The sequence below is a fragment of the Ischnura elegans genome, chromosome 9 (genome assembly GCF_921293095.1).
Source record: "Ischnura elegans chromosome 9, ioIscEleg1.1, whole genome shotgun sequence".
NCBI classification, from domain to species: Eukaryota; Metazoa; Arthropoda; class Insecta; order Odonata; family Coenagrionidae; genus Ischnura; species Ischnura elegans.
Genome location: NC_060254.1, coordinates 57,827,677 through 57,850,575, shown reverse-complemented (window position 1 = coordinate 57,850,575; position 22,899 = coordinate 57,827,677). Strand labels below are relative to the sequence as shown.

The window sequence follows — 22,899 nt, the reverse complement described above, 5'->3', positions numbered from 1 at the left end:
AGGATCGGCAACTATTAACTAATTGAAGGAGCCCATTATGTTTCTCATCTTTTGCAGAACTAACAGCGCGATCCTAACAAACAGCTTAAAGGAAAATTCATGAAAATGACAGAGCTCTCACCCTGAATGGCAGTAAAGAGCATCCATATTCTAGGGGGTAAAAACAGCATAGCAGCTTTCAGAAGGCTATGAGCACTCACCCTTCCTGATGAACCCACTATTTGCTTTCTTTCATGATTTGTTAATTCTGAAGTGTGAGTCTTATGGCAATCATGAGGCTAAAAGTAGCTAAAAGTGACTTTGGTCAAGATTAAAATCTCCTCCATTAAACATCACAACAACGAATTGCTAACACATTCGTACGCGAAGAACTGGAAATTGGACTGAAAGGACAGGGACAGGGCAATGATCGTCCGGTCCGATATTCCTTTCACATTTTGTAGATGTCGTTAACGTTCACTCGGCCAACGTGCATTAAAAATATTAAATACGGATTTCCTCAATAATTTTGCAGTAAAATAAAAAGAGTAGTTGAAAAACTAATACTTATATTGTGTTTTTTTTAATTTAAAATTTTTATTATATTGATTATAAGGAATAGGGTTGTTCACCATATTTTTTTTATTTAAGAAATCGAAAGATCGTGCTTCAGAAGGAGCAATGACAATAATATTATGCTATTTTCTTAATTGTACATGTTTAGAGAAGGCTTTAAACAGTGACAAATTTTACGTTACGCCAAAAAGCCCTACTTCCATCTTGAATTGATGTGTGACGTCACAAGCCTGTAGATGCCCTACTGCAGTGTTGTTTAAGTGGCTCAGCAGGGTTATTTCACTTTTTTTCAAGATCTCCAGCGTCTGCCGCCAGATCAGTGTTCAAAGAAAATCCAAATTTATCCTTTAATAAGAGTAATAATAAGCAAAATTACCCTTACTTGTACATATTTATTGCTCATCATATCATAAATAGCACTACAACGTACACATTTCACGAGTTGTCTTTTTGATACGAATTATTCGAATATATTCCGAATCAACTGATTCAATGAAAAACTTGACTCACAATAAATATAAAACACTAATAAAACATGATAATCGGTTTTCCAATCACTATGCACACGCTAAAAGAATTAGCACTCCTTGAAGTTCGAAAGATTCTCCACACCTCACTTCTCACTCATCACTAACGACTTAGAATCAGTTTACGTTATTTCACATTGACATTTCGAGGACAATGAAATGAATAGGCTGAAACAAATAGCTAAACCGGTTATTGTAACATCAAAAAACTTCGAATTTCACTATTACTCTTACCGTAACCAAAATATGACCAAAACAAAAACAAACAACAGCGCAACGAAATTCGTGAAATGTAAACACTCGTGAATGCTCAAAATGAATAGGTAATAAAATCAAACGGAACTTAGAAGCGAACAAACGATTGAAAATTAATATGCGTTCGATGTATCCCTAAAGCACAACTAGCTCAAATATGAAAAATATCCCCTAGGCAATAGTTAGATACCTTAGATCGAAATGTATAGGGTTGATTGAACTAGCATGGAAGAAATAAATAATTTCGTCGAAGCAGTTACATTCACAACTCACTTCACTCTTTACTTCATCGTCTATATGCAATCATTCACTTAGGGGTACATTAAGGGCACAAATTGTGTTCACTTGCACTAGAAGCACAATGAAAGTTCACTGCACGTAGTTTCCTAGCAAATGCAGCAATACAAAACTTTCAATTCCTGTCAACGCTACATACATTGCCTGTCTAACTTGAAGAATGGATTTCATGTCGCCTTGATCCATCCGGAAGCTTCATGCACAACATAGGCCATTTCAAAATAAGGAATGACCTTGGCAAATGTCCAGTCGGCATGCAGAGTACTCAGCTTGGCATCAAGCGATCGAGGGTACAGGCCAGCCGTACAGGCTTGTGTCGTCATCACCTCTATTTCAAGATGGCCGACCGTTTTTGGCGGCGTTTAAAATTGTTCGAATTTTGATTGCTAATAATTCCATCATTACTTTTTCAACGCATCTGTCATTCATCCCAATCAAAATGAAATTACATCAGAAGTGATATAAATTCGTTTTTTTAGACCGTTTTGATAGGCTTGAACAACCCTATTTTGTATCGAATAACGTACACGTTTAGAGCCATAATAGCGGCGTAGCAGTCGTCTCAGTGTACTAAATTTCTGGAGCAGTGGCAAAGGTGGCAAATACTGCGTACGAGAGCATTCTCTGTTGTTTATGTCCGTGCTTGCCAGATTCCCCCTCCAGTTGTGTTTTGCCCGGCTGTTTTTAATTTTGTGTTGAGTTCAGCGATAAAATGAGTGTTCCTCGTCTTATGACAAATATTCAACTTAATCAACAGCCATCTGGTTCTGTTATTTTTCTTCACGGATCTGGTTTGTTCGCTCAACATGATCATCGTATGTGTTAAAGAAACCGTAAAAAATGTGACTTTACTATTTTCCCATTACCCATTTGGATTACAGGGGACACGGGGAATGGGGTAAGGCTGTGGATTAAAGAAATGCTTGCTAAGGAATGGAAATTTCCGCATTTACGAGTTCTTTTCCCCACGGCGCCAGTATTAAATTACAAACCGATGGGTGGTGTAGTAAGTTTGTCTTGACCTTTGGTTTTGCGGCTTTGTGTTGTAGCAGTAGTATTCGAAAGATTTAATTTCTCTACATTTCACAGCATTTTGCTAACGAATCCTCTATGTTGTAGCCATCAAACGTTTGGTTTGACCGTCACAGTATATCACCAGAAGTGCCAGAATGCTTGGAAAGCATTGAATCATCAATGGGCACGTTGAAACAATTAGTCGACAAGGAAATTGAGTTAGGAATACCACTTAATCGGATCATCATCGGTAATCTTGGTTACCTTAGACTAATGTGAACAAATGAGGGGTATAATTATCTCTAAATATGGAATTGGTTTTTGCAGGTGGATTCTCCATGGGTGGAGCCATGGCTTTGCATTTAACTTACAGGATGTTTCAAAGTGTTGGGGGGTGTTTTGCTATTTCGTCATTTCTAAACGATTCTTCAATTGTATACCAGGTAGTACATAGTGATTCGTCTCAGTGTCTCCCTTGATGTTCTAGACAAAATTCAAAATAACTGTGGTTTTTATTTACCGCCCCGCATGCATCATAATTTCCAGACGTTGGAGACGACTGCACAGAAGCCCTTGCCACCGCTCTGCATGATGCATGGAGATTGTGATGAGTTGGTGCCAATGGAGTGGGGTGCTGAGACATTGAAACAGTTACAGAGATGTGGAGTCGATGGGACTATGACTATTGCTAGACGAGTTACCCACGAAATTACTAGGGAGCAAATAATTAATTTAACTAACTGGATAAACGAGAGAGTGCCGTGCACTTAGCATTATCCTGTGAGATAATTGACAAAGTGCCTATTTGTAAGTACAAATGAGTCGAATTACGAGACCTGTGAGTAATTCAGCTTCGGTGCTCTGTTATTTATTTTTTTCTATAGTTTCAACGAAAGTGTTATTACATTGATATCATATTTTACTGCGGAAGTGATTACTGATTTTTAATTTCAGACTCACTTTGAAGGTAATAATGACCGCTGTAAGTTATTTTTCATAGTTTTGTAAAAACTCTGTTGATTTCATTCTTGGTAATATATTCTTGCCATATATAACTTGTTAAAATAATATGTATTCCATTCAATGCTATGTATTGCTTTAATTTTAGCTCCTTCATAGCATGTCAACTTTGGAGCAAAATTGTGTTACCTATTTAAAGGCCTGGTTAGACAGTTCATCAATCAGTATGAGTCAATGTCTAAATGTATGAATCAACACACAAATGTTCTGTGTCAGGGGCGGATCAAGGATTTTTTCTGGAGGGCACAAGGCAAATGATCTCATACTTAGAATTAAAAAACTAGATTCAACAAATACTTAACGAAATGTTCTCTTTGTTTTGAAGTTATTATTATGGAAACAAATGATCAAGGCACTGTAACACTAAAAAACAAAAGGAAATTAATGATAACTGGTTAAAAAATTTTGTCTAATTTTTAAGCTTTTGGGTCCCCCCCTTAAATTTGCCTATGCTTGTGTAACCATCCTACTTTTACAAATGTGTATATGGATAATAGAACCTGTTCTAATTTGGTTCATTCAATGGTACATTTTTTGTTCCAGTCTACTGAAATTGTTCATGCATTTCGACACTGTCATACAGGTTTATGCTCTGTGCAACCAGACCTAAACCCTTTCCTGCCGAAGGTCAGGTGGAGCGGAAAGGGCATTTTCTTATGCAGAAGACCTAGAGTTGGATATAGCTGTCGTGGATTTTTCAACATAAACGACCGGACATTGGCTCTAGCCGATGCGAGGAAAGGGAAGTGACTGCTGAGGTAGCAATTGTCGGATGCATTTAGGCTCGGCCTGAGACCCAGCTTAGTGAGACCCTAGAGCCACTCCTCGGCAACATTTATGATCGTCCTCATTGCAGGAATCTGTTGCAAAGCTGTTATATTGTCAACGATTTTTGAAATGATTCATTTTGTTGCAAACTACAATTTTTTAATACTTTGAAATGAATTCTTCATTTAGTTTTGTGCATAAACAATTTTAAACAAAATTTTAGCATAGAAAATATTGGACTTCGGGACGTACAGTTGCTGTTTTCACAAACTTTGTTGTAATTAATGCTAGAAATCAGTTAAAATTCAACTATGCGTAAAAAGATGTTAGTAATTCTTTTATGAGCTAATCTCCCGACATATTCCGGCTTTGGAGTGTTGCCTCGACGGCTGCTTTTACCCCTCAAACACAATTCTGGGCACAGTCACGCTGTCACTAGGGGAAATATGGAACTAACTGCGCTGTCGAAAGCATATACCGCCGCTGACAGCGCAGTTAGTTCCATATTTTCCCTAGTGACAGCGCGACTGTGCCCAGAGTTGTGTTTGAGGGGAGGCATGTTAGGGGTTAAAGCGTCCGTTGAGGCAACACTCCCGAGCCGGAAATCAGCAACCAGTATATAAGGGCCATGGAAATATCCCTCATTAGGCTGTAAAAATCACCATTTAGAACCGTTTATCTTAATTTTTTCTGGCGGAGGGCCTTCGCACCTCCCGCTTACCCTGGCGGGTATGCAATACTCCAAGCTCCCCAGTATTAGTTGCGCCTGAAACCCCCCCTAGCCTTAATTCCTAGCTGTGTCCCTGCAGGTACATACCCTTTACCAGCAATTCCATTACGTGGAATTTTAGAATAGTATGCAATTTGAAATTTTAAGATTTTTATCACGATTATTATTACAGGTTAGGAAATCCCATCCATGGTGCTAGGGAAATTTCACCTCTACGCTGTCGACTGGCTGATGACTTCCTCTTCGACATGTCAAGCTTTTTCAGATTTGTTTACTTTCCTATGAAATTTGATTAATTCCATATGAAACCATTTATATCATTGTTGTTTGAAATTACGGTTTGCCTGCATAGAATTGTTTGTACGATATTGCCACAAATTTAATTTATTTTGTTACCTCCTAGTAATTCTAGAAGAAAATGCTCAGCTTTGCCATGTTTCTCTTGCACAAAATTTGACTACTCCAAATTACCAGTAAGAACTATGATGTGTCAGATCAAGCTGGCAGTGATTGTCATAGTCGAGCTGAAATGTTATGTGATGATCATAAGAGAGCTTGTAAATATCAGGGGAAAAGAAGATTTTAGTCAGGGAATTTGTAACAACTCCATGGAAGCAATTTATCAACATGTTTAAAAACTTTAAATGTTACTGTCTACTCTATGCTTGTCGTTACTGTCCACCTTGACGCACCCTTGATGAACCCTTCTTAGTACCCGAATACAGTCCTAAGCATTTTAATTATCCATGATTTCCCACCTGCGAGCCATTCGGAAAAAATAGGAAATAAATCAAGCCTTAATATTCAATATCAATATCTTAATAGTCATAGCCTCAAATGGAAGCAGCTCATTTAGGTTGAATTTTTGATTTCATTTGGTTGTACACACTTTGAAAGCATAGCATGTGATAAAATGCTATGCCATCTTGCCAAAAGCTATGCAAGCATCACCATCGACACATTGAATTCAGCCTTCATAGTTTAAAACCCATTGCCTTCTTCCTTAAAATAACTTGTATTTTTCATTTTAGAGCATACCTTAAGTAATTAATGACAAAACTGTTGATTTTAAAGGGACTGTATTGTTAAGCCATTAAGTTTGCTAAGTTACAATGTAGATATTCACAGCAATAACGTCATTTTCTTCTTTTTGGACTTTTTTTTTTTGGATTGTAAGCCAAGTCCAGTAAGTAAAATGACAGTATAGAGAGCTTCTTTCTTTCTTCAGTCTTTTGGTTTTGAGTAACACTCATCATGGTGATGAAGGGCCTTTTAATGCTCTAAGTGGTTACTGGGACAGCGGCCGAAATAGTTCTGAAAAAATCAATAATTTTGAAGGTTTCCTCGCATAGCTCTAAGGCCTGGTTACAAGACTTATTAATATGTACAAGTTAATATCTTAATTTATGAATGCGTGAATGAACACGAAAATGCACCTTGTAATCACCAAACTTGTGCAAGTGCTTGAAGAGAAAAAAAGAACCTGTTCCACTGTCTGGCTGGCGAGAGTTGTCCAACGACAGTGCAAAATGAGGGGCAGAGAACCCTACGCTAGAATGGTTTACAGCCAATCGCTGTCCTTCAAATGCACTTCACTCCCTCGCCTAGTCATTCAACTTTGTCTCATGCTTATGTAGCACTGAAGCAAGCCTGAACCGGCAAAACAAGGAATTTCTCCTTTGGATCCTTCACGTTTGTCATCCCCTCCGGCTCCTTTCTTCACGGAAACCATTTGTTTGCATGTAACGTGGACGTTTCCCTTCCTTACTAGGCAACTTTGCCCCCTACTCTGAACTAGATACTTCTGCCCATCATCAGACAACTCTGGGCAGCTGGACTGTAATTTGGTCCATACATTCCTACATGTTCCATTCCACCAAAGTCATTTATGCATTCACACCTTAACTTGTACTTGTAACAAAAATATTTTCTTACCTCTTCCAAAAAAATTGAAGGATGTCAGCATGTTATTCTCATAATTTAATTAGCCGAAACTAATTACTCATCAAGTACAGACAACAAAATATATCCAATAGTTGTTCTTGCTCAAAAAATATTTTCTCACCTCTTTCAAAAAAAATTGAAGGATATCAGCATGTTTTTCTCATAATTTATTTAGCTGAAACTAACTACTCATCAAGTACAGACAACAAAATATATAACCATTAAAAGTCAATTCCTGTATCTTCACAGAAGACAAACACATAATTACTTTCAAAAATGAAAACATGACAATGGAGGGTGAATTGTAAAAAAATTATTTATAAATTGAGGTATAATATTCCTCCTCCAGATCATATAAATCAGCAGCCATGTCATCCCTCAAGCTCATCAACTTTTGGTCGCATTCTTGTTGCTTTGTTCTGAACAATTTTGAATTCTGAGCAATGGCCTCGTTAACTGAAGGAAAATCGTTCAATATTAAATACTGCTTGATGTCAGAGACAAGCTTCATGAGTGATTCACCAGCTCTCACCTGAAAAAGTAATACATTTGATAATGACTTGAAAAAATTTGAGAAACTTCATGTATATGAAATAGAAATATAAACTTTTAGATGATTCATAGATGTTAATGATATTAATGCAGGTCTTTACTGATTTACAGTATGTCCTACCATAATAGCTGTAGCTCACTTGAAACATTGGCTAGTACCACTGCAATCCGTGAAACATCACTAAGTTTAAGTTTTTCATTCAATAAACTAAAATAGTAAAAAATGACATCAATAGTTTACAGAAATGATACACAGAAAGTCCAGTCCTTACAATCTATACCCTTCTGATCTGTCTTTGAAATGACGTCGTTCAGTAATATGACAATTAGCAATCAGAAGAGAATGATAGGATATCATAAAAAATCTTCCTTTATCAGCCATTCTCTGATACTTCAAAATAAAAAAAGCAATAGTTGCTGCCCATTTTTCATGAGTTGGTGCTGTAATATGAATTTTGGCTCAATAGGCATTTTTAGAAGTAAGGACTCTCTCACTAGAGTAGAATCAAAAAGTTCTCATCATATCCTTCTGTTTTATGTTTTTGCAATGGTATTGATGACTGATACCCAAATATTTTCATTAATTTAAAGAATTCAGGAGTTGAAAGGCAAAAATAAGTTAAGATGACAAGAAAATCTTCCTCATCCAGTTGTTCTCTTACAATCGATGGTATAAATACAATAGAAAATGGGCCAATTCACAATGCTAATAATCAGCATTCACAGCAAATACATATCATGGACTTTCTAAGTTCAGTTAACTTAAATTTTTCGAGCCTATCTCGCTATGGCCAACACAGATTTAGTGAAGAATAGATATTGAATATACCCTGCATAGAGGATAGGGAAATAACCGTGTCTCAAGCAATAAACCCTCTTAGTGCTATCCTTCTTCCTGGGGTACTGGCGAGAGATGTGGAGAGTATTTTCATAAATATGTAAATCAAGGAATATAATTCATAGGACAATAGGAATTTCTTATATAAGATAATATTATGTATTTCTAGAATTTCATTTAAAAAAATCGATTGCACAGAAGAATGCCACACTTGAACTAAAATCAATGATAAGGACCATAAATTTTTGTTTACATAAAAAAATCATAACAATAAGTTTCCAGTCTACTTATGCTGTAAAAATGGTTGCCTATGGTCTTGATTCTACTCCAGCCGAGACCTAAGTAAAGGGGAGTAATAATTTTCGTGAAGTACTTTTACGTAGGGAAATCATTTTCCCTTGTGAGGCTCCAGTGCAAGAGGGTTAAGGAGGTTCCAAATGAAGAAAATGCCCATTTCATGAAAATTTTAAGACATGCTCCTTTCATTGAACTTAAGCGATGGATGGTAAGAAAATTTGGGCTTTCCATGTACGTTTACCTGACATTGCAATACATAATCAGAATTTCTACAAAGGCTTTTACATAAATGCTGGCCATAACACCGAGAGATTTCTTATTAAAACTAGATTATAAAAGTTATTGGACCAAAAAACTGATGTAAAGTATGATTTACAAGAATTGCTGGCCTTGGTGGCAGAGGAGTAAAGCCCTCGCCTACCAAACAAGAGGTTGCGGGTTCGAGTCTCACCTGGGTAGGTTTCCGCTATTCAGGGCATGGTTTGTGATTTTTTTAAAACTTGTTGAAGAGCCCTGATGTAAAAGGCGAAAAACGACAGTTTCGCCAGCATTACAGCTGGCGTCTTCAGGTTCAAAGTGTTTGATGCAGGTTATTGGCCATCTTATATGGGCCTTGGTTTGGGCTGGGTGCGTTCTGATTGGTCTGTTTGGGTAACAGTCTCTTCCAGGTGTTTTGAGAGTGAATAGCTGTCCTCCCTGTTGAATTTGAATGTTTTTGCTATTTCGATAGCCTCTCGGATGAGTCGGGGAAAGTAATGCTTCTCTCTAGCAATGATTTTTGCATTTTCAAAGTCCACATGTTGGTACTTCCCATACGTGCTCGGCGTTGGTGGATAACGGATATTTTTGGTGGCCCTTAGGTGTTCTTGCATTCTGCATTGCATGGCTCTTGATGTTTGGCCAATGTACGAGTCTCGGCAAGACCACTTAACTTCGTATATTCCGCTTTGGGTATTCATGGGCATGTGGTCCTCGGCCTTGCATAGTAGGTGGGAAAACCTACATCAAACAATTTGAACCTGAAGACGCCAGCTGCAACGCTGGCGAAACTGCAGTCATGAAGATGAATCGATGGGGAGGTCAACCTGAAAACCTTGCTACACATGCTGCACCATCCCGCAAAAGTCTCAATCATCAGTCTCTGAGAATGTCTGCCACCACTGAACTGGGATCCCTGGTGAAAATGAACTGTTCGCTTAAGTGTTCGTAAGCTGTGCACGTACTGTGCAAACGGTTCACAAATTTTCTGGGCCGTTCATGAAGTGTTTGGGAATTGTTCGCACGCTCTAACCTGGTACCCACGAACGGCCCATGAACGGAACGCCTTGTGCACGGCTCCTGCACAACATGAACGCTTCATGAACATATATTTTAGTTCTGCACATCTCCTCCATGATTACTAAATGAAATAATTTATCCATGATTCACTATTTTTCATAATTGATCATAAGGAAAACAATCATCATTGTGTTCATAATTTTCTATGCAAAATTAGTATCAGATATTAACTTAAAACTTGAAAAATTTCCTAGGCCGTTCATGAAGTGTTTGGGAATTGTTCGCACGCTCTACCCACAAACGGCCCATGAATGGAACGTCTTGTGCACAGCTTCAGCACAGTTGGCCAAGAACGCTTCCTGAACAGATTATTAAATTCAAGAGCCCAACCCATTTCTTCCACAGTTACTAAATGTAAAATTTAATTAATACTATTCATGATTCACTATTTTGCATAAATGATAAGCATGACTTAAAAGAAACATGAATGAGTGCATTATAAGGGAAGACATTTAAAATTAGGGCTAATATGTTCAAAAATTCAAAAGTGCTTTAACTGTGTGTGAATATTTATGCTGAGTTATTGGTGAAATGTGCAAAAATTGCCAAATTGGCATAATGAGGGTAATATATATTTACATTGACAGTTTTAATAAAAGTGTAAATATATAAGTACAAATGTTTTGAGGTTGCTATGCATTTACAACAATAATGTGAGCAAAGTAAATAAAGTGGTGAATGTGTGACTTTCAAATACAATCCTGAGCTTGTGCAATAACTAAAAGTACTGCAAATAACCCCAGAAGCTTGAAAATCTTAATTCCCAAAGACTTGAGAGCTCTTCCTGAACAGTTTAGTTTCATTGGTATGCAACACTTCAGTTCAGCCTAGCTACAGTTTGTAAGCATATCTACCACAGCTTCCTGATCAAGCACTGGTATTATTAAATGGATTTCTTTTTCTTAACCTCGATTATTTAATGATGATTAATGTCTTGGTGTATAGTTTGAGAAGGATATACAATTGTTATGAGTGATAAAGGTTGCATACCTGGTGAAAATAAATTGTTCAAGAACCATTCCAAAAGTGTGACACAAAATTTTCAGAAACTGTAGCAGAAGTGTTCATGAACTGTTGGGGAACCGTTCTTGTAGTGAATTTTGGCCCATTGAAGCGTTGCAAACTGTTCAAATAAGCTATTCATGGGGTATTTTCCTGCTGTTCATGAGGTGTTTTCAGATGTTCATGACGCATTCTTTTAACTTTACAGGAAGTGTTTACAATTATACCAATGATGATTAATGTCTTGGATTGTAGGTCACAAAAAATACAGAAAGAATTCAATTGTACACAAATGTAAAAGAAGAGACAAGAATTTTGGCATATTATGTATGTAAAATTGAATTCTATTTACATATATTCTTTTATTGTAACAAAACATAGTAATAACCTTTCATTCCTTTATGCATAGGCTGATTTAGGGGGGGAGAGCATGTGCCCCCCCCTAGACGCTTGAAAAATAGACAAGATTTTTAGTATACTTTTTGTTTAATTGGGAGTCTCAATCATTTACGTAATTTTATATAAATAAGTATCTTGTTAAGATAAAGAAAATATTTTGTACAGTAATTTTTCTATGCATATTGTTACCCTTTAAATCTCAAATATGAGAAGACTGTTTGCCTGTCACACCCATGTGCCCCTTCCAGAAAAATATCCTGGATTCACCCTTGCCTTCATGTATCAATTTAATGTAACCATTATCATTCATAGCCCAGAATAAGGTATAAGGAATATATCGAAATGTTGGTAAACAATTTTGCATATTATTCTCACAATTGTTATTTACTCAATTATTATTGTCAGACCTACACTTCGAGATGTTAATCATCATTGGTATTATGGTAAATGCTTCCTGTACAGTTAAAAGAATGCTTCACGAACATCTGAAAACACCTCATGAACAGCAGGAAAATACCCCATGAATAGCTTATTGGAACGGTTCGTCACAGTTCAATGGGCCAAAATACAGTCCGTGAACGGTTCAATAATAGTTCATGAACACTTCAGGAACAGGTTCTGAACACTTCGTGCAACGCTTCCTGCACGGTTACAGAACACTCCATGAACAGCTGAACACCTCATGAACAGCTGGGAAACGCCTGCTGAACAGCTTATTGGAACGGTTCGTCACGGTTCAATGGGCCAAAATACAGTCCGTGAACGGTTCCCGTACAGTTCATGAACACTTAGTGAACAGGTTCTGAACACTTTGTTTAATGCTTCTTGAACGGTTCGTGAACAGTTCATTTTCACCAGGGATATGAAGCCAATAATTTGGCCACCACACCAACTGTATCCCCGCAAGTATTTTTTTGAGGCAGAACCTCCGAAAAGATAAGTTGCAGATAGCTGTTTTCACCAAAAGATGTATAGCTTACTATGTTTGCTGCTCTAACGTGCATCTCAAAATGGTCCTTCTCACACTGCGTCACTCGGGTAAGCTGTGTGTCAGCATCTCCCTTGGCCAGTTTCACTATTTCTGAAGTGGAAAAAAGCATCAATGTAGACAGCATTCAGTAGAGGAGTGCTTCTAAGTTTATTTTTATCTGTGCAACATGGCTAACTCTCATTTATCATCTCCACCAATTAATGTGCAATTGGATGCAAATAATCATAAAGATGGAAAGGCAAACAAAATGAATGTGATCGTGGGATAAACATTTCACTAAGTCAAACGGAAAATAGTTTGCAAACTTTATCAATGAAAAGATGAATGTCTCTAATTGTACAGATGCTTAATATTCTCTAAATAATGACACCTCACACCTGAAATATTTTTCTCTTAAATGAGGAGATAACAGCACTCATTTATGTACTGTTCAAATTGGCAGCCAGAAAATTGAGTCTAATGTACAAATCAGTGAAAACACACTTATGTGGGTCAATTCTATTGAGATTTAAACAATAGTGAAGTAAAAGAAACATCCCTTAATGAAAAGAAGCATGATAACACATCAAAAATGTCTCTTGAATAATATTACCCGATTTATTTTATAAGTGCTCATTAAATTATCATTGATCGTTTATTTGTATGAATTTCACCATATTTTTATTTTCGTATAAATGACGCTACTGTGGCAATAAATAAGTTCTCGAATTACCTTCAAAATTTTCCAACATTGACTTAACGTCATCTTTCAGTCTCGTTGTGTAGGACTTGAGTAAGGCCTCCTTGCTTTGAGGAAGAGACCTTTGGTGTGACATGGTTCACGTACTTGTGCTTGAAGAAAGTTTTAAGTAGACTTAGTTTTTTCCTCAACACATACCGCCAGGAAATCACATAAGGCAAAGGCGAATTTCGGCTAATAAGAAAGAAAGATGAAACAGATTCACGAATTCTGCGAGTAGCGCTATTCCAATTCGCTACTCTTTTGAATTTTCAGGCGATTCGCTATATCGATATATCGCTTGCACCGCTTGTATCGCTCTCGAATTTTGAAAATATCGATTAGTTTTCCGGCTTGCCAGTTCGACCAGAATTTGTCCTTCCGGAAGCCACGTTTTGTGTGGCGGAGTATTTCCCTGGACGGATTAGAAAATCCGTTCTCATAAATAGTCATCGTTTGACTAAACCTTTATAAAAATGGTCCAGAAAAAGGTAGGCTAGTGGATTTAATGATTCTGTTAAATATTAATGTGTTGATGAGCGGTATAATGATATATATTTGTGTAATCATGTCATGCGACGACGTGCGTGGTGGACTTCATTGTGGCTAACGAAATTTTATGTTTTAGCCCAAGAAGAAGGGGAAGAAGGTCGCAGCAGCACCTCTGGCTGTAAAGAAAACGGAGCACAAGAAAGTAGTTAACCCATTATTTGAGAAGAGGCCGAGAAATTATGCTATTGGCAAGTATTCTTCACTTATGTAGTTCACATGTTGTTTCGTCGTGATGACCGTATTTGCTATCTGGAAAGTTGTGATGATATACTTTCTACCACCTAAAGATTAATCTGAAGTTTAACATGTATTTTCAATTATTTATGAGTTCAAGGCGTATTGCTTAATAAAATTATCTCTTTTTTTTTAGGTCAGGATATTCAGCCAAAGCGAGATCTTAGCCGTTTCGTGCGATGGCCGAAGTACATTCGCATTCAAAGGCAGAAAGCTGTGCTTCAGAAAAGGTTGAAAGTACCTCCATCAATCAACCAGTTCAGCCAAACGTTAGACAAGCAAACCGGTAAGTCGACTGTTGTCCGTCTGGCCACATTGAAGTTGAGCATGTGCTATGCAAATGATGATGTATTTGCTATCCGAGTGAAATCTGAGGAAAAATCCTCTACCACCATTTGTAATTCCCTGATACATAGCCATATGCATTGTCTTGTTGTGAAGTCTGATTAGTGTATTAATTCCTTGGAGTAATAACCAATTTATCATAATAAGGATTCAGGCGATATTAATTTAGTCCATTAATATCGTAAGCTGCTAAACGTTAGTGATGTAGGAAATTGTTATAAATTTATAAGGTGTTGATTTGGAGTGTGTCTCAGACATATATCGATCAGCTACGTCCTAATGTTCTCGGCGTATTTTATGTTATCTAGGCGTTTTGGTTGGAGAGACAAGGACTGGAGAGCGAAGAGGTCAGGCATTAACATTAGTAGCAATCAATGTCTACATTCTATGTGCGTTGTGTAAAAGTGAACTCGACTTGCTAGATGCCGTAGGCTATGTAAGTCGACTATATGCCGCCTTAGCGCTTGTATTCACATAATTACCTGGTCTTTTCACCTTGTGTTCAGCGGCAGAGCGCATTGACAAGCTCAGTTGTAGTTGATGTAATGTAATTATTTTGATAAGTGGTCGTTAATCATGTCAGTTTGATATTTTCACTTTTTAGAAGACTGTTAAATGCATACCTGCGTACTCACTGCTCATAGCAAATACTATCAGCGGGAATATAATCAATTACCTTTAACACCGCGCCTTCCAAAGCCTTGGAACTGATGTTATTTTGTGATTAACGTAATCTTTCCTTAACTGTTGCTCATTTCAATTTGTTTTTATTTTTACCAGAGGAGTTATGTCAAGCTATAACTTCAGTTATTCTTTTTTGTCATAGGCTATCAGACATGGTGATTGAGGTCGTTAAGTAGTTGAATTGCCACGCATGCTGGCAATGCCTGCAGTCATGTGTGTGCCTCATTATTCAGTCGGTAATGAGTGCGTAGAATTTATAAAATAAAAACTTGGATGTTCAATAGAAAGGGACATGAAGCAAGCCCGTTTAATGATAAAACTAAATTGGAATTTTAACTCTGCATTTATGGATCAAGGTTATTCATATCTAAGAAATTCATCTGACTCATCATTGAAGGAATGTATTGCATTGAATGTTTTATAGGCACTTTATCTGAGTAAATTTCCTATAATGTTGTGTTACCTACTTTCCCATATTCATTATTCCTATTGTCTCCTTTTGGAAACCATTTTTACTCAATTCTCACTCACGGCTGCCCAATGTTCAGCAATCCACTCAATATACTTACAATACGGTGTCTATCTGATCTGATTTGTTGTATTCATGGATGCTGGCAATCATCCAATAGCACAAAGATTTCTTCAAATGTCTTAATGACTGCAATGTCTAGAGGCTATAGTTTTTTCGTTGACCCACCTGGGATACCTGACATGCGAGAACATAAGCTCCCAATGCTCCTCATTTCAGCATCAAATGGGCTGTGCAAGAATCCAGGAGTAATACAATTTGAAAATTGCCATTTTTCTTTTCTGTCATTCATTAGGTTACTAAAATTTTAACACCACCTAGTTCATCCTATATTTTGCATTCGTAGTTCTGATGATATCTATCGAATCACAACTGATAGGAATGGTCTTTCTTTTGAAACTCACCATTGTTGGTAATTTTAAACACTGCTGCAATGTGGAGAACCACAGTGCCGTTTGACATTTCATTACCTCTCTTGGCTGCTGACACCTTTTTGCTACCTTTTATTTCATGGTCGTAGGAGCTTGCATGTTGAAACTTACATAACCCCATCCGTATTCCCCAAGTGCTGAAGGTCAACAACAACACAATTTTTCAATTAGGCATAAATGATAGCCATTTTAACTTACCAAGAGGGAGGTAATTTTTATTCAGTACTAGTTGAAATCTTAAATTGCTCCTTTTCATAAATTCAAACACTTTGATGGATATGCTTTTAAATCTTCTACATTACATTCTTGAGCAATCATCTCAGACTTTTGAAAAATACTGACTTGATAATCCCACTCCTTTCTGCTTCTCTTCCTCCCTCTCCAAAACTCAAATGTAATTGTTTTTCAATGTTTGGCCTCAAGCATTTTCTGAACCACGTGGCCTATTTTGGAACTGATTCAGTCTTTCACTGTTTCCTCACACTACTCTCGCTGAAATCTAATTGCTTAGCAGCTTCCCCTTCTCTTTTTCTCCTTACCATTTTCTCCTTTGCATCTCAAATGAGTGCGCACAAGTTTGTGAATGTTTCTCAATGGCCATAGTAAGTCTTCAACTCGGGGAGGAACTAATGCCATAAGTGATCTGACAACAGGCGTTTCACCCACCATGCAGGTGTTCAGAGGGTACATCTGAAAATTTCTGGTTGGGTCATGTCCATTGATGGGTTGTATTGATTGATAGGTTGATGATTGATATGTTGATGATTGATTGGTTGTACACCTGAAGGGTGGGAGCCAAATGTTTAGGAATTCCTAGCAGTTATGAGAGGGAAAATGTGGGAAGAGGTCAGGGTAGAAAATTGGCATGTCCTGCGAGGTCTGCACAGGGAACTATTGGAGTTATCTTGATTCTATAATTTTGTAGGTTTCTTATTTGGATTTAGACATCTGTAAAATCATGAAAGAGTTGCAAGTTTTCTTTCCTGCTTGATTTTATATCACTCACGTTTTGTTGCAGCGAAACAGCTTTTCCGAATTCTTGAGAAGTATCGTCCAGAGACGGCCCTGGCCAAGAAGGCTCGCCTGAGGGCAAAGGCTGAGGAGAGGATAGCTGCCGAGAAAAAGAAGGGGCCAGCACCCCCTGTGGCACCCACCAAGCGGCCAAACACCGTGCGCATGGGTACCAACACGGTGGTGAAGCTGGTGGAGCAGAAGAAGGCGCAGGTGGTAGTGATTGCGCATGACGTGGACCCAATTGAGGTGAGGGTCTTTTATTCTCAAGAGATTATTCTTCTGGCTTCCCTTCATTTAAGCTCTGGAGAATTACGGAAGTAACAGGTTTGAGTTCATCTAATAGATGACCTAGTGGAAAAGTAAATTAATCACTAAAAATATTACTATCTCATTAGATGATGAAAAGTTTTATTGGTACTGGTCTATTACTCCTGAGAACTTCCAGCTTACTGACATGCACACTGTTTTGAAATTGAGTTCTTCCTTGGCCACTTTAATGCCTTTTCAGGACCTTGTTTGACCCTGAGGTAGGCAGTTGATCTGTGTTTTGACTGCCCATCTTGACTTAAGTAGTGCCTTGTAGGTGGTCTTGGCTAATGCACGAGCCTAAATGCTAAAGTATTACGTCCTCATTTGTTTTTTTGTAAAGTTTTATGAAAACAGCCTTACATCTCCCTCTCCATAAGCAAATGCATTGGCTTGCCTCATAGTTCTTAATTCAAATTAACTATTCTGAAAATCATGCCAAGCATTTCAATACAGAAATGACGTTTCCTATTAGAGTGAAACGAATGAACAAGGTGGCACCACGTAACTATTGGCCATCTAGTAAGAAACAGCATTGAAGTAAGGAAAAAGAATATTGGAAACATTGTGTGTCTAGAACCTTGGAAACATTGTGGTAGAAGTCAGCATTGATTTTTCTTACACTATCATTAATGCTGGACTGTAGACCAGTTTCTGCCAAAGTCTCCGGCATCCATACTTCGTTTTCCTACATTATTGATAAAATTGGCTTCATCCATAGAGCGTGTACTTGCTGGTTCAGGAGAGTTCGGATTATTGTGGTTAAGTCTGTATTTATATACTATTTGCCCTTTTTTCTTTATTATTTTTTAGTACGACCCATGCCTTCTATTCTTGCTCTTTTTTTAGTTCTTTCTTGAGCAATCTTATTTCCTGATGCTAATTGCTTATCAATAAACCACAGCAGTTTAGTTCTCTGTGCATTGCCCCTCTAAGCTGTAGGTCCCTGGTTTAATTCATGGCCAAGGTCATTTTTTCAAACCAATTAATATTGTTAATCGCCTTTGTTAGGACAATCAGTTCTATTCGATGGACAAACTAGGATTTCCTTTTGGTTTGTTTGACATGTGTTGGTGCAGAACAGCGCACCAGATTGTATAATTCGCATCTATCATACACAAAACCTAACTGTCGTGTCACCCCAACTATAACTTACCCTAAGACCTTATGATTAAAAATTTAATGCTGTTTTCAATTAATCATTTATGTTGATACATAAAAATTCAAAGTTGTATGAAACAACGAGAATAGGAATTTAAAAATCTTATTTTTGCATTCCATCTACTGTTACCCTCTTATCTCAAGTATGGAGCACTACCTGTAAGTTGTACACTGACATTTCATAGCATATGTTTTGGTAATTGGTAAGTAATTGGAAAAACAAATGTGTAAGTCCTACTGGTTCCTGTTTGCTGGTGTTGCTGACTGTTCTTAATTTTTCGTTTGAAAACCTTTAGAATGGGGCCCATCAAGTTTGATGCATATATTCTAGGGTTAATAGTTTCAATACCTGTGTCATTAAAGTTTTGAGATTATACAAAAAATATCTATACCACACATGTACAGTCACGTAAATAAAAATTGAATCGCTTCAGATTTGGTATTTCCTTGTTCTAGTTGAAACACATCACAAACTATTATAATACTAAAGGTGCAACCCTTTTAATATGATTTGTTGCTGATAGTTCATTAAATTTTCCTTTACTATAAACTACCATGATGCTAGAATTTCTTCACCTGAGATATCACTCAAGTGATAAGAGGATGAAAATGACGACTGAGTTCAGTTTTATGTTTGACCTAAGGCATTGTGATTGTGGGAATGTTTTGTGCTTATAATTGTCTTGTTGCTTGCAGCTGGTCCTATTCCTCCCGGCCCTGTGCAGGAAGATGGGTGTCCCATACTGCATTGTTAAGGGCAAGGCCCGACTTGGACGATTAGTCAGAAAGAAGACTTGTTCTTGTGTTGCTCTGACCCAGGTGAGTAAGACTTCTCTTTCAAAAGTAGTTTTATCTCCTGTCAATGCCTCCATTGTTGGGAATCATGCCATTACTGAAGTGACACTTAAACATTTTCATTTCTTAAATAAGCTGAAAATGACCTAAGGTTCAAGTTTTTATTGATATTCAAAAGCCAGGGAAGCCTTATTAAAACTGCATGGTGAGAGGCAAATGGTTGACATAATCTTCTGCATCATAAAGGGTAATGGTATCAAGCCTCAGATACAAAACCTGAAATAGTGCCACAAAGAAATAAGTTATTTTAGTCAGCAGCTTGAATTCTAAAATGAAGTCAGTAAGCCGTTCTGCAGTTGTACTATGTAGCATAAATTAGGGGTGCTAATATTTATTTTTTCAATGAATGAAGACTAAGTTTTTATCAGGATTTTTAAATTTTATCGAATAAGTTGTTATATTATTTCTTATGGTGCATCAAAGTCATTAAGGTGCGTAAGATCCACAGAGAAAAAAATCATTCGCCTTGACCGGGATTCGAACCCAGATCCCAGAGATACCCAGAGATTTCGAGAATCGGGGGATCCGGGTTCGAATCCCGGTCAAGGCGAATGATTTTTTCTCTGTGGATCTTTCGCACTATTGTGCATTGCGGTCGACTCCTGTAAAAGTTATCACCGTGGCTAGCCCCGGTATACTTTAAACTAGTCATTAAGGTAGTTGTTACCCTTGATCTGCATGATTTTCCCAATAATATCTTTATGCCATGATGTAAAAAAACAGAGCCAATCCAATGAAGGCTGTGATATAAATCCGTTATAGAACTGAGCATATGTTGTACATTCGAGTGCTCATGTTTGAAGCTTGCGATTATTTTGAAACTGAAATGTATGAATACTCTCCTTGCAGGTGGATGCTGGTGACCGTGCCTCCCTCGCCAAGGTGGTTGAGGCAATTAAGACGAACTACAATGACCGCTATGAGGAGATCAAGAGGCACTGGGGAGGTGGTCTTCTGGGCTCAAAATCCGCTGCTAGGATTAGCAAGTTGGAGAAGGCCAAGGCGAAGGAGTTGGCCCAGAAAGCAGGCTAAACATTTTCTTTGTGTACTTTTGTCCTTCTGGATGTTAATAAAAGGAAAAATACCAATATTTTTTTCGTCATTTGTGGAGATGCAACTCTCAACTGCTATGGTTAGTAATTCTAAAAGGCAAAGTAACAGTTATCATGAGTTACATGAGATACTTTGGTATTTATTACGTTATTTATGATTTAGCAATTTTTGCGATTTGATGAAATGGGAGTATCTTGCTGTAATTTAAATAACTGTTAGTTACTTGCAACTGATAGGTGTTATTTAGAATGGTAATAGCAATCATGGAAGTAGAAAGGAAACCCAAAATTTATTCGACTTGACTAGTATCTGAACGTGGTTCATTTGATATCCATTTGGGAATGCTGAATTCCTGCATCCTTGTGGTTATTGTTCTTCCCTATTCTGCATTTCTTGTCCTATCTATTATCTCTTAGCACTGTTTTTAAGTTGGTGCAGTATTGTTTTCTCTGTGGTGGATGGTAGTTAGGTTCACCTTTTCCTGGACAGTGTTAGCCTTTCAAAACCAATTAGCTGTTAATTATGGGTGATGTCAGGGTTTTTAATCCACTCAGAATTAAATGTGGGACTGAGAAGTTAATCATAGATGAGAGACTAGCATCTCAAAATAGGGAAGGGAGATCATTTGACATGAGGAGTATGGACTAGAATCCCCAAAATTTATGCTAGCTGCTCTGCCACTAAATGGCATGAGAGAATTTTTGCCTATCTGGAGATTAATTGCCTTATGTTGAAAAGGTAGTGTGTGCTGCTAGGTGTGCAATTTCACATGGATGTTGTGGGCATGATGTCATTCTCTGTAGGTTAGGGCCTCTGCATACAAGGATATTGAACATGCACATTAAGGGAAAATTTGACCAGTCTTGCCAGTGGTTTGTGTGTTGTTGAGTCTCGCTGCTAGGTTAATGATATTTTGTAATTTTTGCTCTTGTGCACTAGTGGTCTCACATTAAAGGTAGGCTGCTGGCTGTTCCCATGAGTCTGTCTGTATTTGTATTTATTCCATACGAGTTATGCATAGTCTTCCTCTGTCTAGGAGATGTTTCTAGTGGTTGTATTGAAGCCTCAGGTTGCTTTCCTTGCCTCATATCTTTTCTTAGCCAACTGAGATTCGGCAGATTGCTGAAGGCAACTGTTTGGGGGACAATCCGTGCTAGAGATATGTAATGAGTTGGTTTAGAAACTATTGCTGCTGCCATAATTGAATTTCCTTTGGCTGATTAAGTGAAGAGAAATACCCTTTGGTTAGGTTCTAATTCATGATTTCTTTTATCTCCATAATGTAATGGCCTTAAAGTCCTATTGTTCCACCATCTCCGAAAGCATATCATATCCACTGCACATTCTAGTTTCTGGTCTCTAGATTTGTTTTATTTTATGTCTAGGTTGTCGAAGGTGATTTTTTAAAGTTCTGGAAGGAACAGTGAAACCTCCATTTAGCTTAATAATTCACATTTTTACCCGAATTTCTTACAATTTTCACGAGGCCCTTGCACACACCTCACATGAACGTACTTCATTGCACATTTTCCTCTAATTTTTAATTCTTATTATGCTGTTGGACACTTTGTTAAGACTTGGTTTTAGGCCGATGCCATGTTTTTGTAAATAATTTACACAGTATTTTGCTTATGTGCACTTATATTTTATGTACAGTCACTTCCGAAAGTCTCATGACATGGAGAACACTATGTATACATGGAGGGATGTTTCCCAGTACGGTAACAGTTTCCACAAAGTCTCGCAAAAGGGAGAACTTCAGTCTAAACGGAAACTGAAATTAGTGTGGCTCAATGGGTTCGAAGATAATAGGGTGGTTTCCTATTATTTTTTTATTTCCTAAATCGAAAGATTACTACTCCTGGAGTACGCATTTCACGCTTTTAGATTTTTAAATGACAACATCTATTTTTGGCGATTAAATGAAAAGTGACAATTTTCAAGCGCGGGAAAACGCGACGCTTAAGTATGAATGCCGGGAAATATCTCCGTACGTCGTATTTCTGGTTCCCCCTCCCGCCCGGTGAGGTGACCTTGAGGCGAGGCTTAGCGCTGATACGTCGCACGATGCTAGCGGATAGCTGAGTACCTTGCTGCATGGTAGCGCTTGGCTTAAAAAAGGTTTATTAGTACCTTATCAAACGAAGAAAACTTTCCGAACTTAGCCAGTTTTAATAGGTGATTATTAAGACATGTTTCCCTGAGCTCTGTGCCTCATGCATGCATTGGTAACCTCAGACGATGTATAACTCCTATCCTCTCGTGTAGAAACTAGGTCCCTGTGACGTCATGCGGAGTGGAATCGCATGGGCGCCAATCTCGCCTTTTTCAAATGAGAATAAAATTGACCATTGCCATTCGTCTAAACCGGTATTTCAAAAACCAAATAATTTGTGTATTATGAATACACTAATGGTGGGTAACGAATCGCAATCAATGCCTTTCGTTTTCTTTGATGAAGGAAACTACCCTATTGGGGGAAAATGAGAG

At 37.7% G+C, this 22,899-nt stretch overlaps 3 protein-coding genes across 4 annotated transcripts; 2 read left to right on the top strand and 1 right to left on the bottom strand.

The window, feature by feature from the left end:
- The first annotated feature begins 2,229 nt into the window (after positions 1-2,229).
- Positions 2,230-5,547, top strand: LOC124165210 (lysophospholipase-like protein 1). Of its 2 annotated transcripts, XM_046542489.1 has the most exons (6): positions 2,230-2,425; positions 2,516-2,640; positions 2,754-2,898; positions 2,976-3,091; positions 3,195-3,455; positions 5,339-5,547. In XM_046542489.1, exons 1-5 carry the CDS (start codon positions 2,347-2,349, stop codon positions 3,417-3,419), a joined length of 690 nt encoding a protein of 229 aa, XP_046398445.1. In that variant the 5' UTR covers positions 2,230-2,346; the 3' UTR covers positions 3,420-3,455; positions 5,339-5,547. The 2 variants fall into 2 exon arrangements, with proteins under 2 accessions (XP_046398445.1, XP_046398444.1); XM_046542488.1 differs by lacking the exon at positions 5,339-5,547 and having other exon boundaries at positions 3,195-3,732.
- Positions 5,548-7,256: 1,709 nt separating this feature from the next.
- On the bottom strand, positions 7,257-13,505 carry LOC124165211 (mediator of RNA polymerase II transcription subunit 22-like). Its single transcript, XM_046542491.1, has 3 exons — positions 13,240-13,505; positions 12,517-12,617; positions 7,257-7,642 (listed from the first exon to the last, which is right to left on the bottom strand). Exons 1-3 carry the CDS (start codon positions 13,340-13,342, stop codon positions 7,424-7,426), a joined length of 423 nt encoding a protein of 140 aa, XP_046398447.1. The 5' UTR covers positions 13,343-13,505; the 3' UTR covers positions 7,257-7,423.
- A 94-nt stretch (positions 13,506-13,599) lies between these two features.
- On the top strand, positions 13,600-20,446 carry LOC124165209 (60S ribosomal protein L7a). Its single transcript, XM_046542487.1, has 6 exons — positions 13,600-13,736; positions 13,874-13,985; positions 14,168-14,317; positions 17,039-17,280; positions 19,198-19,320; positions 20,206-20,446. The coding sequence occupies exons 1-6, from the start codon at positions 13,722-13,724 to the stop codon at positions 20,386-20,388; spliced, it is 825 nt and encodes a 274-aa protein (XP_046398443.1). The 5' UTR covers positions 13,600-13,721; the 3' UTR covers positions 20,389-20,446.
- Positions 20,447-22,899: the final 2,453 nt, after the last annotated feature.

Coding starts and splice junctions, on each gene's coding strand:
- LOC124165209 (XM_046542487.1), top strand. Junction 13,986..14,167: donor GCCGAGAAATTATGCTATTG/GCAAGTATTCTT, acceptor CTTTTTTTTTAG/GTCAGGATATTCAGCCAAAG. Junction 14,318..17,038: donor AACGTTAGACAAGCAAACCG/GTAAGTCGACTG, acceptor GTTTTGTTGCAG/CGAAACAGCTTTTCCGAATT.
- LOC124165211 (XM_046542491.1), bottom strand. CDS start 13,342: ATGTCACACCAAAGGTCTCTTCCTCAAAGCAAGGAGGCCTTACTCAAG. Junction 12,618..13,239: donor AATGTTGGAAAATTTTGAAG/GTAATTCGAGAA, acceptor TTTCCACTTCAG/AAATAGTGAAACTGGCCAAG. Junction 7,643..12,516: donor ACGTTAGAGCAGCAAACATA/GTAAGCTATACA, acceptor TTACTTTTTCAG/GTGAGAGCTGGTGAATCACT.
- LOC124165210 (XM_046542489.1), top strand. CDS start 2,347: ATGAGTGTTCCTCGTCTTATGACAAATATTCAACTTAATCAACAGCCA. Junction 2,426..2,515: donor TATTTTTCTTCACGGATCTG/GTTTGTTCGCTC, acceptor TTTGGATTACAG/GGGACACGGGGAATGGGGTA. Junction 2,899..2,975: donor ACTTAATCGGATCATCATCG/GTAATCTTGGTT, acceptor TGGTTTTTGCAG/GTGGATTCTCCATGGGTGGA.